At 47.3% G+C, this 18064-nt stretch overlaps 2 protein-coding genes across 3 annotated transcripts in view; both read right to left on the bottom strand.

The window, feature by feature from the left end:
• The window catches only part of USP43 (ubiquitin specific peptidase 43), a 49765-nt gene extending 49659 nt beyond the window's left edge, over positions 1 to 106 (bottom strand). Inside the window, 1 exon segment of the mRNA XM_021694531.2 lies at positions 7 to 106. Coding sequence (XP_021550206.2) covers positions 7 to 106 — 100 coding nt within the window.
• Positions 107 to 2163: 2057 nt separating this feature from the next.
• The window catches only part of CFAP52 (cilia and flagella associated protein 52), a 41439-nt gene continuing 25538 nt past the window's right edge, over positions 2164 to 18064 (bottom strand). For both annotated transcript variants that reach the window (XM_021694800.1, XM_021694801.1), the window contains 6 exons: positions 12250 to 12398; positions 10939 to 11084; positions 8336 to 8487; positions 6369 to 6471; positions 3204 to 3315; positions 2164 to 2339 (listed from right to left, as the gene is read on the bottom strand). In XM_021694800.1, coding sequence (XP_021550475.1) covers positions 2164 to 2339; positions 3204 to 3315; positions 6369 to 6471; positions 8336 to 8487; positions 10939 to 11084; positions 12250 to 12398 — 838 coding nt within the window. The remainder of the gene's footprint in view (positions 2340 to 3203; positions 3316 to 6368; positions 6472 to 8335; positions 8488 to 10938; positions 11085 to 12249; positions 12399 to 18064) is intronic.

Genomic DNA, 18064 nt, shown 5'->3' with positions numbered 1-18064 from the left:
GCCCGCCCCCTGTCTGGGCCTCCGCGGGGTGCCGGGACCGGCGGCCGCCGCGCGGCCGGGGCGCGGGCGGCCCCTCTCCCGCCGCGGCCCCCGCGCCCGGGTCCATGGCTCCCGGCCCGCGCGCCCTCGGAGCCGAGCCTCCCCCGGCCGCGAGGCGGGCGCCCAGCTAACCGGCCCTGACGGCCCCGGAAAGGCGGCGGGCGCCGGCTACCTGCGGGCCAGGTGTGCCGGGACCGGGCGGAGGCGGAGCCAGGGGCGGAGCCGTCCCGCCCCGCGCGGGAATCCGGCCGCAGGGCCCGCCCAGGGCAGCGCCACCGCCCCAGCCCCGCTGCGCCGCCCGCGAGCGGAGGCGCGGGATTCGGCGGCTCTGGGTCCCCACCCTTCCTGACCTCTTACACACCGACGCCCCGAATTTCACTCCCACTCCCGCCAGCCTGCAAGCTGTCGAACAGTAGAGGGGTGATACATTTGAAAGCGCCTGGTGGATTGCCCAGCCCCGGCTAGACTCAGTTTCTGGAAATTACGTGCAGGTGAATATGAAGAACAGGGAGAGGAGGACTCTCCAAAGGGCAGCCTCTTGGCGCAGCGAGAGACGCGCACCGGCAGCTGGGGCCGGCTGGGGGAGTGCGCGGCGGGGTCCGCCCGCCTGCAGGAGCAGGTGTGTGCGGACAGGCGGCGCCACCTCCTTCCAGCCCGCCTGCCCGGTCCGGGAGTCCTTCCAGAACTGGGAGCCGCGTGTTGCCCTGGGAAGAATCAGCCGGGATGGCTGTGGTTTGCTTGTTTAAACTGCAGACCAGGTCAGAGTCGCTTCCCCAAAACTTGCAAGCGAGACTTCACCGTCCTCGCTTCAGCTGGAGGAGAAGCGGGCCCAGGGAGGTTCGCGCCTGTACGGAGGCCAAGAAACCGGAACTCGACCCGCCTCTGCGGACTGCCGAGCCCACAGGTTGGCTCTTTCCAACCTCGGTGTTTGCTTACCAGGAAGTTTTCCGGCTCTGAGGCGCGCCCCTGTGCAGGCCCCTCGCTGAATTGGTGCCCAATCAGAATTGGCTTGGCCTCGCCCCGCCCTTGGTTCCCTGGGTGACCCTGGGGGCCTCTGCTCACTTGACCCTGTAACTGTCAGGTTTATAATTAATCAGGCACAGTCTCGCAGAAGAATTTCTCATCAATGTCTGGCTCAAAAAAGACATCAGCAGGACGCATTGTTACATCAACGCCCTGAAATGTTACTTATAAGTGATCATTTATTAAAATATCTGCCTTGATGTGTCACATAGGGCCCCAGCAGGTGATCTCATGCACAGAAAAAAAAAAAAGGAAGCATTACTTAAAGAACGGGCTTAGAACAAAAAAGTGTACTGTGCATTGGAGACTTAAAGTGTTCTGGAAAATGCCATGATTTACCCTCTCTGGAAAAAAGACACCCGTCCGGATGATTAATACACAAGGGCCATTCCCTTGCCTTCCCTTGCCCAAAAGAGCACGAAATTTCACCTTTGACGGTTACCCCAGGATCCCCAAGAACCCACGGTTTCTTTGAGAAAGCACCAAAATTTACATTTAATTGTCCACTCCGTCAGGGATTCTGCCGATGCTTTAACACATTATTTCACTTAATTCTAAAAATAACCTTTTATGCAGGTATTCTTGCTTTACAGAAGGCTAAACAGAGGCTCAGAGAGTTGGAAGGAAGGAAGGAAGGAAGGAAGATCCTAAAATCCTACCCAAGATCTGGACTCAAACCAAGTCTTGCCCCATTGCAGCTTGACCAATGAAAGGCTGATTAGGAACGTAAGCGGACCCTTCTTATTTTTAGGGAACAACAGCAGTGCTGTCTGTGGACAAATTATGCAGAAAGGCCGTGGGTTTTGCCGTCATAGAGCAGAGATTAGGACAGGAAACCAACAACTGGGAATTTATTCATAATAAAAAAACTTTCAATTACAGTCTCGACAACTTATTCTTGAACACATTCCCATTTTAATATACAATTTAAGAAGGTAAAATGCATCCTCTGAAGAAAAGGAGAAACTTCAAGATAAAAATATTTTGACTCAAAGACAGAAGCACGGATGTGAGAAATCAAAACCAGTCTTAAGAGTTATCTGAGGTCAACCTTCAACAGAGCTGTAGGCAGCGCTGCGGATCCCAGAAGTCTTTGCGGCCTCAGGAGGTAAAGGGGTACTTCCATCTCAGAATCGCTCCATCAGCACTTACACTAACGATGTACTGATTTCCTGGACTTACCCGGATGCGGGTGATGTTGCCGCTGTGTCCTACCCCGACATGAGTCACTTCACCCTCATTATAATCCCACACTTTGACCAGATGGTCATTTCCACCTGAAAAAGACAAGCAGGTGTATGGCATTGCTGCAAGAGGATGGGGAGGATCGGCCCTGATTTCAAGTAGCTGGCTAATTTTCAACACATTCCCCACGTTCCCACATAAAGGAAGAAAAATCCATCTGCATAGGAACTCATTTCCTTGGTTATAAAAACCCAGGTCTGTTGTAGCAGATTTGGGGGAAAGAAACACAAAGAGGTGACATCCCCTTTTAGCCCACCGCCCAGAAATAACCACTGAGAACACCTCTGGTTTAGCTCCTTCCAGTCTCTTTGCTCCAAGTACACAGGTTTACGTACGCACCTGTGTGGGTGGGTGGCGGTCTCACCGTGCGTAGTTTTCTATCATGCTCACAGTAAACGTGTTTGTGAAACTTTAATTCGTTCGGAGCATTTATTTGTTAATGCCCTGAAGAATCAGGGCCTGGCAGGAAATGAATGTCGATGATGTTCCAGAAGGCATGTTGTATGGTCAATGCCCGCCCCCTGGAAATGCTGATTTAAAAGCCTGGTATTTAAGACTTCCAGAGGAAATCACGGAGCAAGGCATGCCAGATAATCCAGACCATTTAAAGGCCCATTTCCATCATCAATGCCACCACCAAAAAAGGGAAGCAATGCAAGGCTTAGCTTTTCTGTGTGCCCCCAAGGCTCATGGGCAGGTGCTTCCTCCCAGTGAAGCATGACTTCTGGAACTTTCTTTTCCAGCCACACCAGCTGCAGCGTTCGGGCCTGACTTTAACCACGGGGCCCTCTAGGCACTTCTGTTGTCACTTCCTGTTGCCTCCCGCCTTCTAGGGAGTTCTAGGTTCCCATTTAAATAAGCAGGGCTGGGCTTCCTTTTCCCACCCCAGGACTCACCTGTGACAAAGTGCACTCCTTCCAGGGTGATATCCATTCCATTGATGGACCCAGACAAGGAACCTTCCAACTCTCTGATTACTGACCCATCAAAGATTTCCCAGTAAGCAATCTGGAATTCAGAAAAGCAGCATCCGGGAGGATTCAGCTCGGTGGAAGCCTCCGCGCGCAGGCGCACACTAACAAAAGATGGTTCTACTTTATATAGAAGGTGGCAAAAATACACCCCGGGAGGGTAGATGGGCTGAAATTATAAATAGGCTCGAGCAGGGGGTGGAGAAAGGCATTTTCGTATTTTTAGCGTTGGTTTTTACATTAGCATTCTATTTAGGGAGATGGTGATTGTGCCAGCAGCCCGAATTGTGACAAAAAGTGCTTTTGGTGAGACGAAGCGCTTGGGGGTCCGAGGCAAGCTGTAAACGAAGGAAGAAAACAGCCACGGCATCCACGTTCCCACCTCAGCTCTTAGAGGAGGGCCTGGTGGAAGGGAAGCACCCCCCTCCAGCTGCTGGGGGAATGAGCAGCCCAGAGAGTTCTGCAGGCTCAGGTCCCTGCGGCTGACCCCGCGCTCTTCCCCACCTCACCCCATTTCCAACTTTCTCTTCAGCCTCAAAGCAGTGAAACATCCCCCAGGTTGGGGGCTAGAGACAAACTGATAATATGGTCCCCTCTTGGGTTAGGGGACCCAAATCTACTGCTCAAGGGAGGGAGATTTTTCTCTGAATATACTGCTTTTATACTCTTTGAACTTTGAAACTTGTAAATGAACAACCTGTTCAAAAAGAAAATTTCTTTTTTTTTTTTTTTTTAAGATTTTATTTAGTTATTTGACAGAGAGAGAGAGCACGCCGCAGGTAGAGGCAGAAGGAGAAGCAGACTCCCCGCGGGGCAAAGAGCCCACGACATGGGGCTCTGGGGCTCCATCCCACGACCCTGGGATCATGACCTGAGCGGAAAGGGAGATGCTTAACCCACGGAGCCACCCAGGTGCCCCAAGAAAATTTCTTTCCCAACAAAGCACTTGACCAGGACTCAGGAGTGTGAACCTGGGCATGCATTTTGCCTCCTCTTATTTCGTGTTGATAGAAATTTGTTGTTTAAGTCATTATGCCAGGAATCTATATTCCTCTGAATCTAGCTAGAAATTGTGTACGCTATTTAAAAAAAATTTTTTTTAGCTAATTTATTAATTTCTATTGATGCTTTAACCAAGAGTTGTTTTCATAGGAAAAGCATAAAGGAATATAGACACACGCCCAAATCCTTGTTTCTCGGGAATCACACCCACTTAGGCAGCTGGTGCCTGACTGCCTGCTCTCTTCGCCGAAGTCACAGTGACCCTCTTCTGGGCAGCCTGATGGCGCCTCAACTTTCCCTCAGGCTTATCCTCTGCCTGCGACGGTCTTCCCTGAGAGCTAAGCATAGCGAGGTCCTCTGCCACTCAGGCCTCAGCTCAGGTGTCACCTCCTTGAGGAGACCTGCCCCAACCATCCTAACTAAAGCAGCTTCCGTCCACTGAGCCAGGATCTTGTGACCTATTCTGCTTCCTTTTTATCCCCTTTGCCATCTGATGTCGTCTTGTTCACCTGTGAACCCGCTGTTCATGGACAGGTTCATTTCCAAGTGCCCGTCCACTCCATCCCCTCCCGCCTACGATAACTATGGAAAGTTGGCCAGCCCTTATGGTGGTTGTACTGATTCATGATTTATGTTTTGAGTATTCTGGTGACAATTCCCAGATGATGACAGTAGACTGTTTCGAATCTCATAAACTCATAAACCATTCCATTCCCTGGAATATGGGAAACAGGACACAAATCTAGAAGTTTTATGAACCACGTTCTAAAGCATTTATGGTGACGTCATGACTAACTTCCAAATCCTTTCTGCCCCTGTTCCAAGAGGAAGTCTGCTTAGACCGGAAGTGAAACGGGTTTGGGGGTGGGCAGACGTAAGCCAGTTTGGGTGGGTGAGGCACAAAAGAACTAGCAAGGCCAACCTCACAGAGACTAGAGCGAGGCAGAACTCTGGGCCCCCCACACAGTCTGTCTGTGTCAGGCAAACCCTGGCCCACACCAGGGGGCATTTCTTGGGTTTTTATGACAAAATATCTTCGGACAGTAGTTCCCAATCACCTGGGCAGCTTAAACAGGGAAAAGTCCCATTCCTAAATTCTTTTTCTTTAAGATTTTATTTATTTATTTGAGAGCGAGAGCGAGCATGAGTGGGGGGAGGGGCAGAGGGAGAGGGAGAAGCAGACTCTGCACTGAACAGGGAGCCCGATGTAGGACTCGATCCCAGGACCCCAGGATCATGACCTGAGCTGAAGGCAGATGCTTAACCAACTGAGCCACCCAGGTGCCCCCCACCCCATTCCTAGGTTCTATCTTCAGTGTTGGGGGAGCGGAGAGATGTCCCTCTAGTATTTTTCCTACAATTATTTTTATAGTTTGAACTCAACTTTTTCTGTAGCTGGTGAAAAGATAAATACACAATCTCTTCTTCAGTGATCTCAAAGTCATCTCAAAGTCTGAATTAGGGGACTCCAAATCCATTCATTGGATGTGCAGGTAATTAGACTGACACCTGGCTGATCTGATTTGGCCAGGAGGATAGATGACACCCTAGCGTCCTTGCCCCACATGCCTCTCTCCTGAAGCCTTTCGTTTGCTCCAAGAGGCAAGGTTCCCCCCCAAAGAGGGACCAATCTTTACCCAAGGACATGGACTCCCCAGCTAATGAGATTTGTAGTACAACGTTGATGAAGTAGAGGGGATGAGAGATAAGAACTCTATTGTCATTCAATTTGAACAGTAGTCAAAGGGTTGGGCCATTGGGTTCTAGCCTCAGAAATTCCCTAATAATGAAAACCAGCACTTACTGAGCAGCTACTATGTGCCAGGCCCCCTGCTATCAGATGCATGACATGCAAGCGTGACTAACTTTAATGCGCTCTGCAACTCTGTTGGGTCAGCGGTATCATGTCCGCTTTGCAGACACGGAAGCAAGGACATGGGAAGGCAACGCAGAATTTTCAAGTGATCACCAGCAAAACTGGGCTCTGACCTCGTGGGGCTCAACTCCAGAGCCCGCTCCCTCGGCCACAACACTCGGCTGCTTCTGTCGGGTCCTGGGAGGATCCTGACTCCTGCTGGGAGTGCTTACCTTTCTGTCTGTCCCGCTGGTGATGATCTGGAACTCTTCGGGGTGGTAACAAACACACTGGAATAAGGTATTCGCCAGGATCATCTGATTCCTCCGGAGACGTCTGGAAATGAGACACAGAAGCTGTAACTTTGCCTTCCCTCAAAGAGGTATTTACTGTCCAGACGGGATCTGGTACGAGCTTGGCTTGCGCTGGCTCATCTACCCCAGACAGACTTCTGGCAATTCTGCCCACTGCACCTTGGCGTCCTCCCCTCCTCTGTGCACCTGTGGGGCAGCCCAAAGAACCTGGGTGGGCCGTTTTCCAAAGACAGAGCACGGAAGTCCAGGGGAAGCCTTGCGTTCCGGTAAGCATGAAGGAGAGGCTGAATTCAGAGTCACCCTGCGGTCTTCCACACAAGCCACCTTATTCTTGAGGCCACTGATTGAGGTGAAGGTTCCTACCACCTGAGTGGCAAATTGTGGGGGATGGCTTCTTAAAAACGGATATTACTGAGCTTCCCCTCTAGGGATTTGCATCTAGCAGCTTGGGATGAGGCCCAGAGATGGGCGCTTTTCATCAGCATCCCAGCTCATTCTCCTGCGTACCACGGCCTGAAAACCATTGAGTCAGATACCACGCTAACAAATACGTACATATGGCTTCCCCCCCAGCCCCCCAGGAGATGGGTGCGCATCTCAGAGGTCGGCCTCTGCTGGCTGAAAACATGCACCTTCTGCATGGTTTCTTCTCAATAGGGCAGTTTTCAAACATGGTATCCGGGGCTGACCATGTTTTCAAGGTTTGGGCACAAATTAGCCAAATAGTCCTGCAATGTGGCAGGGAGGCTTTAGGGATTTGAGGTGGTCACAGACAATCCATGGAAATCAGCTTAGACACACCCTCGCTTCTAGTTCGGTATGTTCCCAAATGGGAGTTCCACTGGAGGCTAGGACCTCCGGCAAGTGTGGTCCTTGAACCAGGGGCATCCCTTGGGAGCTGGTTAGAAATGCAGGATCTCAGGCAGCCCTCTGGACTTACTCAATAAAAATCTACATGTTGGCAAGATCTCCAGGTACTTCATGTGTGCATCAAAGTGAGAGACGCACAGGACCAGTAGGTGGGTTTGCTTTGGTTTGGGTTTTTTTTTTTTTTTAATGCATTAAATGAAAAGTGTGCTGCCTTTGCCTTAATTCCCCTTCTCTGCAATCTAGAATGTTCCGTACTCTTTGGCAATACCTGTATCTGTTTTCTATATTTAGATCTCTTTCCTCCTGCCTCTGGACTTCTTCCGAGTCTCTCTAATGCAGTTAGATGCAGAGGCAAGGCATCTTAGGAGCGGTAGAGAGGGGCTGGGCAAGGAGAAGTTAGGGGAATAGGGTCTAATTCCAAATAAAAACACACAGCTAAAATGCTTATAGTAAAAAAAAAAAAATGGCCCTTGAAAATCCTTTGTATGACTCCCAACAATAAAGTTGACGTGCTTTGGTCTAGTTGGCTTGGAGTCAGGCGCTCTCCAGGGGCCGTGACAAGCTTCCAGCATGAGAGGACCCTAGGAGTGCGGCCGGCCAAGGGGAAGGGCAAATTCACACCACTCCCCCTCTTCCACCTCAATAGCAGGCTTGTTCTGGGTGACGCGACAGGAGGAACTGCCTACAACATCATTTCCCTTCTCCCTTTTTGGGGGCAGTTCTTAGAATTGCATTCGGAGAAGTTCAGTCAGGCTTCCCTGTGTGCGACCGGAAAGGTACTTCCCTCTGCATCCAGAATCTTCCAACGTCCAGCCCTTCCGGGAAACTGTACCCTTTCTACCAGCATCTGGAAACCCGAAACAGCCCCAGGGAGAGGAGTGGCCTCAGATGAACATCCCTTTCCTGTCGCCTTAGAGAAGATTTCGACTCTTGGTTTGGATCTGCCCTCAAGTTCAATGAAATGTGGCAACCCCTGAGTTTTGTGTCATGTTGTCCTCCCCATCACGGGTACCTACACGAGGTCCCAGATGATGCAAGTCCCGTCCGTGCTGGCTGTGACACATTCCTCGTTGTTCTTCTTCACCCTGATGCAGGACACGGAGGATTTGTGCTCCTTCAGGGCCTCCTCCAGCTTCTGGGTCTGGCAGCCGATCTGCCAGACCCTCACCTGAAAGCCACAAAGCACACGCTCCCAATACAAGCTTGGGACTTTGGAAGGGATTTTGAAAAAAAATACACACACATACACACACACACACATATATATGTATATATGTTCCAAGAGCTTTTTCAGCTCTGCTGTGCTTATTATTTTAAATTCCCTGTTCTTGTCTCAGTTGAGTGGGGTGGGAACGCTAAGCCGCAGAGCAGGAATATTCTTCCATGGAGCCAGGAAAATGCTACCCATGATCCTACACCTACGTCTACTTTTCAGGCTGAGAAATGCACCAGACACCTGCTGTGAAACCAAGCGGAATAGTGTATCTGCTCAGTTCTGCTGAGTGTTGGCTCTCAGACTTCCAGGGCCATCAGGAAGGCTCTTGGGGACCCAGAGCCATATTTAAATGTCACACCAGCTGCTCAGTTTTAATCATTTCCACTCGATGGTTCCTAGCCTCATCAAAGCCAAGACCCACTTTCTACAGCATAATATTTTCTGACCACCCCATCCTCTGCTGTCCGGAAGTGAAATTTATATCATAGGTCATAGGTTCTACCCACAAAATTTCAAAACAGTCAATAGGATGCTTTAACTGTAATAAAAAGGATATGTAAAAGGAAAGTCATTGTATGTCTTGTAATAGATAAACATTCTGTCATGACTGTAACAGAACACATAATAATGTGGTCAGATGCTTACACTTTCTTATAATGAGTATGTTGGAAAAGAAGAAGAGTAGAGATTATTTTGCGTGAGTAACATAAGACAACACAAGAATACAAGAATAGTAGGTCCGGGTGAACACCCGGCTAGAAACTAGGGTTAGGATTAAGTGATAACGGACTAACATATTTGTACCCAAAAGGGGAAAGCAGCCATAAACGATGTAAGAAAAAGATTCTAAGCCTTTTCCTTAGTAAGGAAGATGAGGAAGCATGTACTTGCCCCAGATGAGCTGTGTTCAAATAATTCTCTGATCTTGTATGCCACTATATGCGGAGGCATACAATCTTCAGCAAGAGTAATTCTCAGATTTGTGAATGAGAAATTCTCATATGGTGTGGGCACCAGCCAAACAGCATCCAGGCCTGGAACTTTGGGTGTTCTGGGGCATTACTAGCCCTTTAGTGGTGGGATTGCAGGGGGTTTGAGGAAAGGGATAAGATGGTGGGGCTGGGGTCTTTGCAACTCCAGCGAGGCCATTTACCAATGAAAATGGAAGTACTAGAGTATTTCGGGAACTGCTGAATTGATACCCGTGCACACCTGCTGACCAGCAGCGGTCTCCAGCACTTAACAAAGGCCTTGAAGACCAGGTCCTCCGGAAGGAAGGTCTGTAATAGCTGAGTGGGGAGTGGCAGGAAGAGCTCTTGTGGTGTTCTTAAAAAATTGCCAAAGGCAATGAATGCATTTGTAATGTACGATTTCCTCCCACAGCTCTCATGGGCTACGGCTCAGGCACCTAGAAGCAGATGATCTGGTCCAAGCCAAGTCTGGGCATGAGCAAGGCAGACGCCCCCAAAAGGTTGAGGGAGCAAGCAAGGATGCTGAGGGTGTCAGCAACAGCGTGGCTGAAGAGCTAAGGGAAGGGATTTGAGCGCTTGAGGGGGTGGTGGGCAGAGAGCAGGGGAGGGTCCAGGGCTAGATGTGTCCATGGAGCACCTGCCACGAGACTCGTCATGTGGGCTCTGAATGTAAGATGCACATCAGATTTTGAAGACTTGCTACAAAGTAGTGCAAAATATCTCACAAAGTGGAGTCTTCATTGTCATCTTCCCTTTATGCACAAGAAACGGAAGCACAGAGAGGTTGAAGAGCATGCCCCAGGTCACACAGCTGGGAGGTGGCAGAAGTGAAATTTGCGCCCAGGCAGTAGGACTCTGGAACCCAAACACTCAGCCACGAGTCTGCTTGGCCCAAACTCTGCTAGAGGCCACATCAAGATGCTGGATCTTTCTCCTCCCTGATAAGTTATTCCTAGGGCGGAGAAACCCAGGGAGTGGGGAGGGGCAGGCGCTGAGAAAAATGTGTGAACAGAAGATGTTTCAGGTTCCTCCGAATGATGGAAGGGAAGGTCAAGTGTAACGGCTTTAAAATAACGGTCAAACATCTGGGTGGATGAAAGAATGGACTCGAAAAATAGCATTTCCTTTAAAAGATACGATGCAGACAATTTATATAAGTATAGTCTTTGAAGGAAAAAAGAGCAAGCAATTCCAAAACTCTGGAGAAACACTAACTTGGATTCATAGCTCGATTCCATATAGAATGCTTTCATGTCTGTATCTTGAATGTTCTTTCATGAACAAATATATCTAGATCTGTGTTTGTTTTATTAGAACTTTAAGATGTATTTTAGGGTTTCTTCAAAATCTTGCTTTGGTCCTGCCTGACTCCTCGTATAGGCTAAAAAATCAAGTTAGTGGTTTTCTAGAAGGCAGTTTTTGAGAACGATACCTCGCCTTCCCCGCCGCCGCTGATGACCCGTTTACAGTCACTGGTGGTAGCGATGGCTGTCACTCCGATCCTGTGGGCATTGTTAATGACATATAGCAGCCGACCTGTCTCTGGGGCGAAGGCTCGGATTCTCCCATCGTCCCATGCTGGCATGCAAGGGAAACAAAAGGCAGGCAGGATCAGTACGCTCCTACTCTCTGTGCAGACCGTGGCCCTCTTCAATCATAAAGAAGTCAGGACTGGGGAGCCGTGGTGGTGATGGAGGAGAGAGGCCGGTCCCCCACAACTGCCAGGAATTCTGTCCCCCTTTCCCCTGACTCCCCAAATGGGCTACACCTGCTTCCTTTAGGCATAGCCCATCCCAGGAGAAGACATTTGGGGTGGGGAGAAAGGAAGGAGGCCGGCTCCCACCTCTCCTGTGAGTTGCAAAACTTGTGCGTTCAACTGGCTAGCTGACATTGCACCTGAGCCACCCAGGCGCCCCTCAAATAAATAAAATCTTAAAAAAAAAAAAAAAAAAAAAGATCCACTTGACTCTTCCCTGATGTGAACAAGGGAATTTACTTTCTGACCACTGGGGAAATTTGCGTATGAGTTGAACACAAGATGATATTAAGAAATTATTATTTCAGGCGCCTGGGTGGCTCAGATGGTTAAGCGTCTGCCTTCGGCTCAGGTCATGATCCCAGGGTCCTGAATCGAGTCCCGCATCGGGCTCCCTGCTCCGCGGGAAGCCTGCTTCTCCCTCTGCCTCTGCCTCTCTCTCTCTCTCTCTGACTCTCATGAATAAATAAATAAAACATTAAAAAAAAAGAAATTATTATTTCGTAGGAAAATATTACTTTTAGGAATGCATACTAAAGTATTTGGAGGTGGAATATGATGGTGTCTGTAATTTATGTTAAAATATTTTGGCACGACGGGATCAGTGGAGTTAAAAGTGGATTCCCTTTGAGGCATAACATAGTTGAAGTCAGGTTTTTCTCTCTCCACCAACTGAAGGGATTCTAACACAGGCGCCCTGTACTGGCCAAGACCTCAAATCCGTTGGGCCGCCGAATTGCTAAATTCTCCCACGGGAGAGAAAGCGGCACCCTCCGTGCAGCAATGTTGGGGGGGGGCGACATTGCTCGTTGGTCATTCTGAGCTCGGAAAGTCTCCTGGCTGGAAGGGGCTCCATAGGGAGGCTGGGTCAGAAGCAAGGAGGGGTGGGCAGCGGGAGAGACCACACAGAGAGACCAGCGTGGAAGGACAACAAGGTCCAAAGCCCCAGCCAGAGCCCGCGCCAACGCCCGAGAACGTCAGCGTTACCCGAGATGATGCTCTTGCCGTCCCTCATGAAATCGATGCCGTGGCAGGTCATGTTGGGCACAGTGATGCGCAGCAGCTCCCGGTTGGACAGCGTGCGCCACACCCTGATGTCCCTCTTGGCACAGGTGGCGAATAGTTCGGCGGTGCCGCTGCGAAGGAGCCACCGTGAGAATAAAGAGGGGCAGCCACACAAGACGCACACTGTGTCTTACATGCGGGCTTGACTCTTAGACGAATCGCGCAAGGATATGGGGAAGGATGCCTTCCAGGCACCCAGCATCTCCGAGCCTGACGGCCTCACAGAAACCTTGTGTAAAATGGCATTCGACGGCCACAAGTCATCCGTGGACCATCTTTTGTGTAGTCCTTTGCCCGGAGGACGGGCTGGGACAAAGTTGCTCAAGAGGAAAATGTCAATTTCAAAGTCTTTAAACGTCCTGGTAGACTGGAGATCAAATAGGGCTGTGGAATATTGATGCCAAGAGAGGCTAAACAAAACTTTTCCCATCATTATAATTTCAAAGAGAAAAAAGACACAGGCGCTAGATTTCAGGTCTGCAGATAACCTAGAGCAGAACTTTGCGTGGTTGTGAGAAAATACGAGATTCTGGACAAGGACGTGAACCGAGGGTAATTGGTCTGTCCTTTTTTTTTTTTTTTAAAGGTTTTGTTTATTTATTTGAGAGAGAGAGAGCATGAGCAGAGGGAGGGGCAGAGGGAGAAGCAGACTCCCCGCTGAGCGTGGAGGCCAATGCGGGACCCAATCCCAGGACCCCAGGATCATGACCTGAGCCAAAGTCATACACTTAACTGACTGAGTCATCCTGGCGCCCCCCACTTTTTTTTTTAAGGACAACTTGTAAATAGAGTGTAAAACACCATTACATCAAAAATTACAGGTTATTGCAATTTGGATAAGAAAAAGGAGTCCTACTGGGGTACAATAAAGTCCACCTACTTTATAAATATGAATTTACAGTTTTATAGTCTCTATGGAGGTTGAGTTAACTTTTAGTTTTAAGTGCTTCTCAAGAAATGTCTGTATTTCATCAAAAGCATATTCAGGAAAAGAGAGTCCCTCTCATGTTTTAAGATCTACTCGCTTCGGAATTAATAGAAAAATAAGTGGATCTTTTCCATACATTTAGTTTTGGGGCTCAGAGAAAATTATAATGCTGGACTAGTTACTTAGAAAGAGTGCATGCTGGAAGGGGACAGCTGAGATGATGCTGCTTGCTACTTGATCAAATCAAACCAACCTTAGAAGATGATGTTCATTTAAAATAAGAGAGGCTTTATATAGGATGCTGCCTTCGGTGAACGACCCCCTTCTGTGGGGAAAGTGAGCTCTTAAAGAGGCATGTGGACTCCTCGTGAAAATCAAATATCATGGAATGAGAGCACCCAGAGAACTTTCCAAACTCTCCCTACCCTGGATGGACAGTCTACTTCTTCAGGAATCTAGCCCAATCCTGAGCTTTTCAAATAGCCGATTGTCCCTAGTTTAGGATCTGAAAGGTTAAGTTCCAGAAAAAAAGCAAACTGACTGGATCAAGATGGCACACCAGGCCCACGTGCCTCCCATCGAAATGAAGAGACAGATACAGAGGACAGAGACAGGCGTAGAGGTAGAAGATGCAGAGGTAGCCTACAGGGAAGCAAGACAGATTATCATCAAGTAGACAAGAAACATTGAGGACAAAGAGAAATCAGCCAGATAAAATCTGTGAAGAGACAGAATTGGAGAGAAACACAAAATATCAAAATCACCAGAAGGGAGTAGTTCTCGTAATGTTGGAGCAGTGAAGTGGTCACACAAACCTTCACACAGACAACAGTTAGAAACACTGGATAGAGGGAGGCCTGGGTGGCTCAGTCGTTAAGCATCTGCCTTTGGCTCGGGTCATGATCCCAGGGTCCTGGGATCGAGCCCCGCATCGGGCTCCCTGCTCTGCGGGAAGCCTGCTTCTCCCTCTCCCACTCCCCCTGGTTGTATTCCCTCTCTCGCTGTGTCTCTCTCTGTCAAATAAATAAATAAAATCTTAAAAAAAAGAAAAAGAAAGAAACACTGGATGGAATTAACAACAACAAGAACCTAGAATCCTAAAGATGCTGAAAACATTTAAAAGTACACAGAAATCAAGAAGCATTTGCTCTTGTAAAAATGCAACCAGAAAGGGTTAAGAGTCATTACTGTGTTGCTGGCTAATCTGAGGGTGCCCCCAAGTCCCGCAGCTACGGTGGCCACAGAAGAAGGAAAAATCACAGCCTTACTGGCTGAAGGTGTGCAGAGATTGGAGCTGAGGGCTGGAAAATTTAGAGGGGAAATCCTGGCAGCGAGAGATCCATCAGAGTAAAACCTAAATTCAGATTAGAAACACTGCCCAAGTTCCCATCTGACAGATAAATTCTACATACATGGGAGAAAACCCAAGAGGAAGAAAAAACAGAGACCAGAGAGGACTCTACTTTCCTTTCTTTTTATAAAATTCTATTGATTTTTTTAAGGAGTCTATTTTTGAAGACAGAGCTACATGGGATCAACCTGAGAGGGTTTTTTGCCTTTTTAACTGAATACATTCCCCAACTGTGTTCAGCTTGGGGGGCAGAAAGCTGGACCTTACAGGCTTAAAATACCAGAAGCCAGGGCCTGAGGGCATAAGAACATCTGGAAATTACGGGGTAATCCCTAGGAGCAAGGAAACCATGGAGAGGATGAGCTTCATCTCTGCACAAATCCCTGGGTGAATGCTAAATTCCGGCAAGCCCACAGGAGTACCAAGAACCTATATTAAAAAAGTAGCAGTGGGAAGCCATGAGAATGTCAGCTGCTGCATTCTGTGAAAAAGACAAAATTGCAGTTTGAGTCCAGGCCAATAATCCTCAGAGAACACTAGGGAAGTCAGAGTTACTACAATGTATTAGCTATCATGCTGAGTTTTCAACAAAAAGTAAGCAGACATGCAAAGAAATAGGAAAATATGATTTGGGAAAAAGGCAGTCAAAAGAAACAGACTCCAAGTAGATCAAGATGTTGGATTAGCAGAGAAAGGCTTCAAAGCAACTAATTTAAAATGCATTCAAAGTATTAAAGGAAACGATGATACCAATGAATTAACAGACAGGTAATATCAACAAAGAACTAGAAACCACATATTTATACTATAATTATAAATTATTATAACAAATATATATATTTACAACTTAAAGATTTATGACTATTTAAAACAAAAATTGTGATTTTGTATTAATGGGTTTATAATTTTAATGGGTATACATGAAAACAACAGCACTAAGAATAAGGGCGGGGGTAAGAGAAATAAACTGTCGCCACGTTCCCAGACTGCATTTGACTTGAAGTCATTCAACATTAACTCTAAGCAGACTGTGATATATTAAAAATGCATATTTTCATCCTTAGAGCAACCACTAAAAAAAAAATTAATGCAAAGGTATATAGGTAGAAAGCCAACAGAGCAATTAAAATGGAATGCTAACAACATTTGATTAAAGCAAAAGGTGGCAGGAAAGAATAGAAGAACAAAGAACAGATGTGATGAAAGAAAACAAATAACAAAACGGAAGATTTAATACCACCATATCAAAAACTACATTAAGAGTAAATGGACTAGGGACGCCTGGGTGGCTCAGTCAGTTGGGTGGCTGACTCTTAATTATGGCTCAGGTCATGATCTCAGGGTCCTGGGATTGAGCCCCGCATCGGACTCTGCGCTCAGCAGGGAGTCTGCTTGAGATTCTCTCTCTCCCTCTCCCTCTGCCCCTTCCCCCACTCACATCCTCTCTCTAAAATAGATAAATAAATCTTTAAAAAATCTAAAAGTAATTATTTGTAAAAGACAATAACTATGTAATTCTGTAGGTAATTCATAACTATATAATTCTATAATTCTAAACAATGTTAGCATGAGAGATGGTGAGAAGAAGATAAAGAGGGAAATAAAGTACGTTGAGACTCTTGCTTCTTTGGAAAATATGATATAAATGTTGGTGAACTCTAGTCTTCGGCAGAAAAATATGTTTAAACATGCATATTAAAAAATCAAGGGTAATCACTCTGTGAATAAAAATACAATGAATGGTTTCCAAGTCATGTGAAGTAGGGGAGGGGAAGGCAGGACCAAAAAACATGATCACAACACAACAAAAGACAAGAAAAGGAAACACGGAAACATGTTAAATAGAAAATATCTATAGGGCGCCTGGGTGGCTCAGTTGGTTGGGCGACTGCCTTCGGCTCAGGTCATGATCCTGGAGTCCCTGGATCGAGTCCCGCATCGGGCTCCTGCTCGGCAGGGAGCCTGCTTCTGCCTCTGACCCTCCCCCCTCTCATGTGCTCTCTCTCTCTCATTCTGTCTGTCTCAAATAAATAAATAAAATCTTTAAAAAAAAAAAAAAAAGAAAATATCTATAAACTCATTAGATAGAAATAAGTACAAATGGACTAAGTTCTATGAAAAGACCAAGACTTACTTAAAACTAAACAATACCAATAGGTTGGAAAGAGACATAGTTTCTTTTGCTACAGCCCATGTCTCTGTAATGTGCATTAGCTCATCTGCAATTGGCAAATAGGGCGTGATAGCAGAATATTGCAGAGGTCGCTTTGGTTCACACATACTTCTTCCCAACAGATTAATGCCTTGGCATACAAAGCCATAGCAGCTGAAAACAATGTACATTAACAAAGCTGAATCCCCAAGGAAAGGAAAAACACAGTCTTGTACATGATGCTCACGTACCCCACGTTCTCCTCTTAGCTCAGTTTTCTCCACAGCTCAGCAGGGAGAGAAGAGAGAGCAAAGCGGGAATGGGTAGTGACTCTTAAGAGGTTTCTTTTTGGGATAATGAAATCTTCTAGAATTAGATTATGGTGATGGTAGCACAACTCTGTAAATATGCAAAATGACCCACAGTGAATTACACACTGTAAATGGGTAAAATTTATGGTATGTAAATTCTATTTCAATAAAGCTCGTTTTCAAAAAAAAAAAAAAGAAAGAAAGAAGAGAAAAAAGGAGGAGGGGTGAAAAAGAGGAGTTACAAATCCTGAATAGGTCAATGACTATATAAGAATTCAAAAAGATAGGGCGCCTGGGTGGCTCAGTTGGTTAAGCGACTGCCTTGGGCTCAGGTCATGATCCTGGAGTCCCAGGATCGAGTCCTGCATCCGGCTCCCTGCTCGGCAGGGAGTCTGCTTCTCCCTCTGACCCTCCTCCCTCTCATGCTCTCTGTCTCTCATTCTCTCTCTCTCAAAAAAAAAAAAAAAAAAATCTTAAAAAAAAAAAAAAGAATTCAAAAAGATATGGCGCCCAGGTGGCTCAGTTGGTTGGGTGACTGCCTTCAGCTCGGGTCAGGATCCCAAGGTCCTGGGATCAAGTCCCACATCAGGCTCCCCTTGCTCAGTGGGGAGCCTGCTTCTCCCTCTCCCTCTGCCTGCCACTCCCCCCTGCCTGTGCTCTCTCTCTCTGTCAAATAAATAAACAAAAATCTTTAAAAAAAGAATTCAAAAAGATAGTTAAAAATCTACTCTTATAAAAGGCCCCAGGGTCAAATAATTTTACAGATTGATTCTACTGAGCTCCTTAGAAAAAGAGGGAAAAAGTAAGACAGAAAGAAATGACCAACCAATTTTCAAAAAAAGATCCACCTGGTGGGAAGCATAGGCCATTTTCACTGTTAGAAACATTTATTTTGGGCGCCTGGGTGGCTCAGTCGTTAAGCGTCTGCCTTCGGCTCAGGTCATGATCCCAGGGTCCTGGGATCGAGCCCCACATCGGGCTCCCTGCTCTGTGGG

This window comes from Neomonachus schauinslandi, chromosome 15 (assembly GCF_002201575.2).
Source record: "Neomonachus schauinslandi chromosome 15, ASM220157v2, whole genome shotgun sequence".
Classification (NCBI taxonomy): Eukaryota; Metazoa; Chordata; class Mammalia; order Carnivora; family Phocidae; genus Neomonachus; species Neomonachus schauinslandi.
The sequence above is the reverse complement of the archived record's forward strand: the minus strand, read 5'-3'. Positions and strand labels throughout refer to the sequence as shown.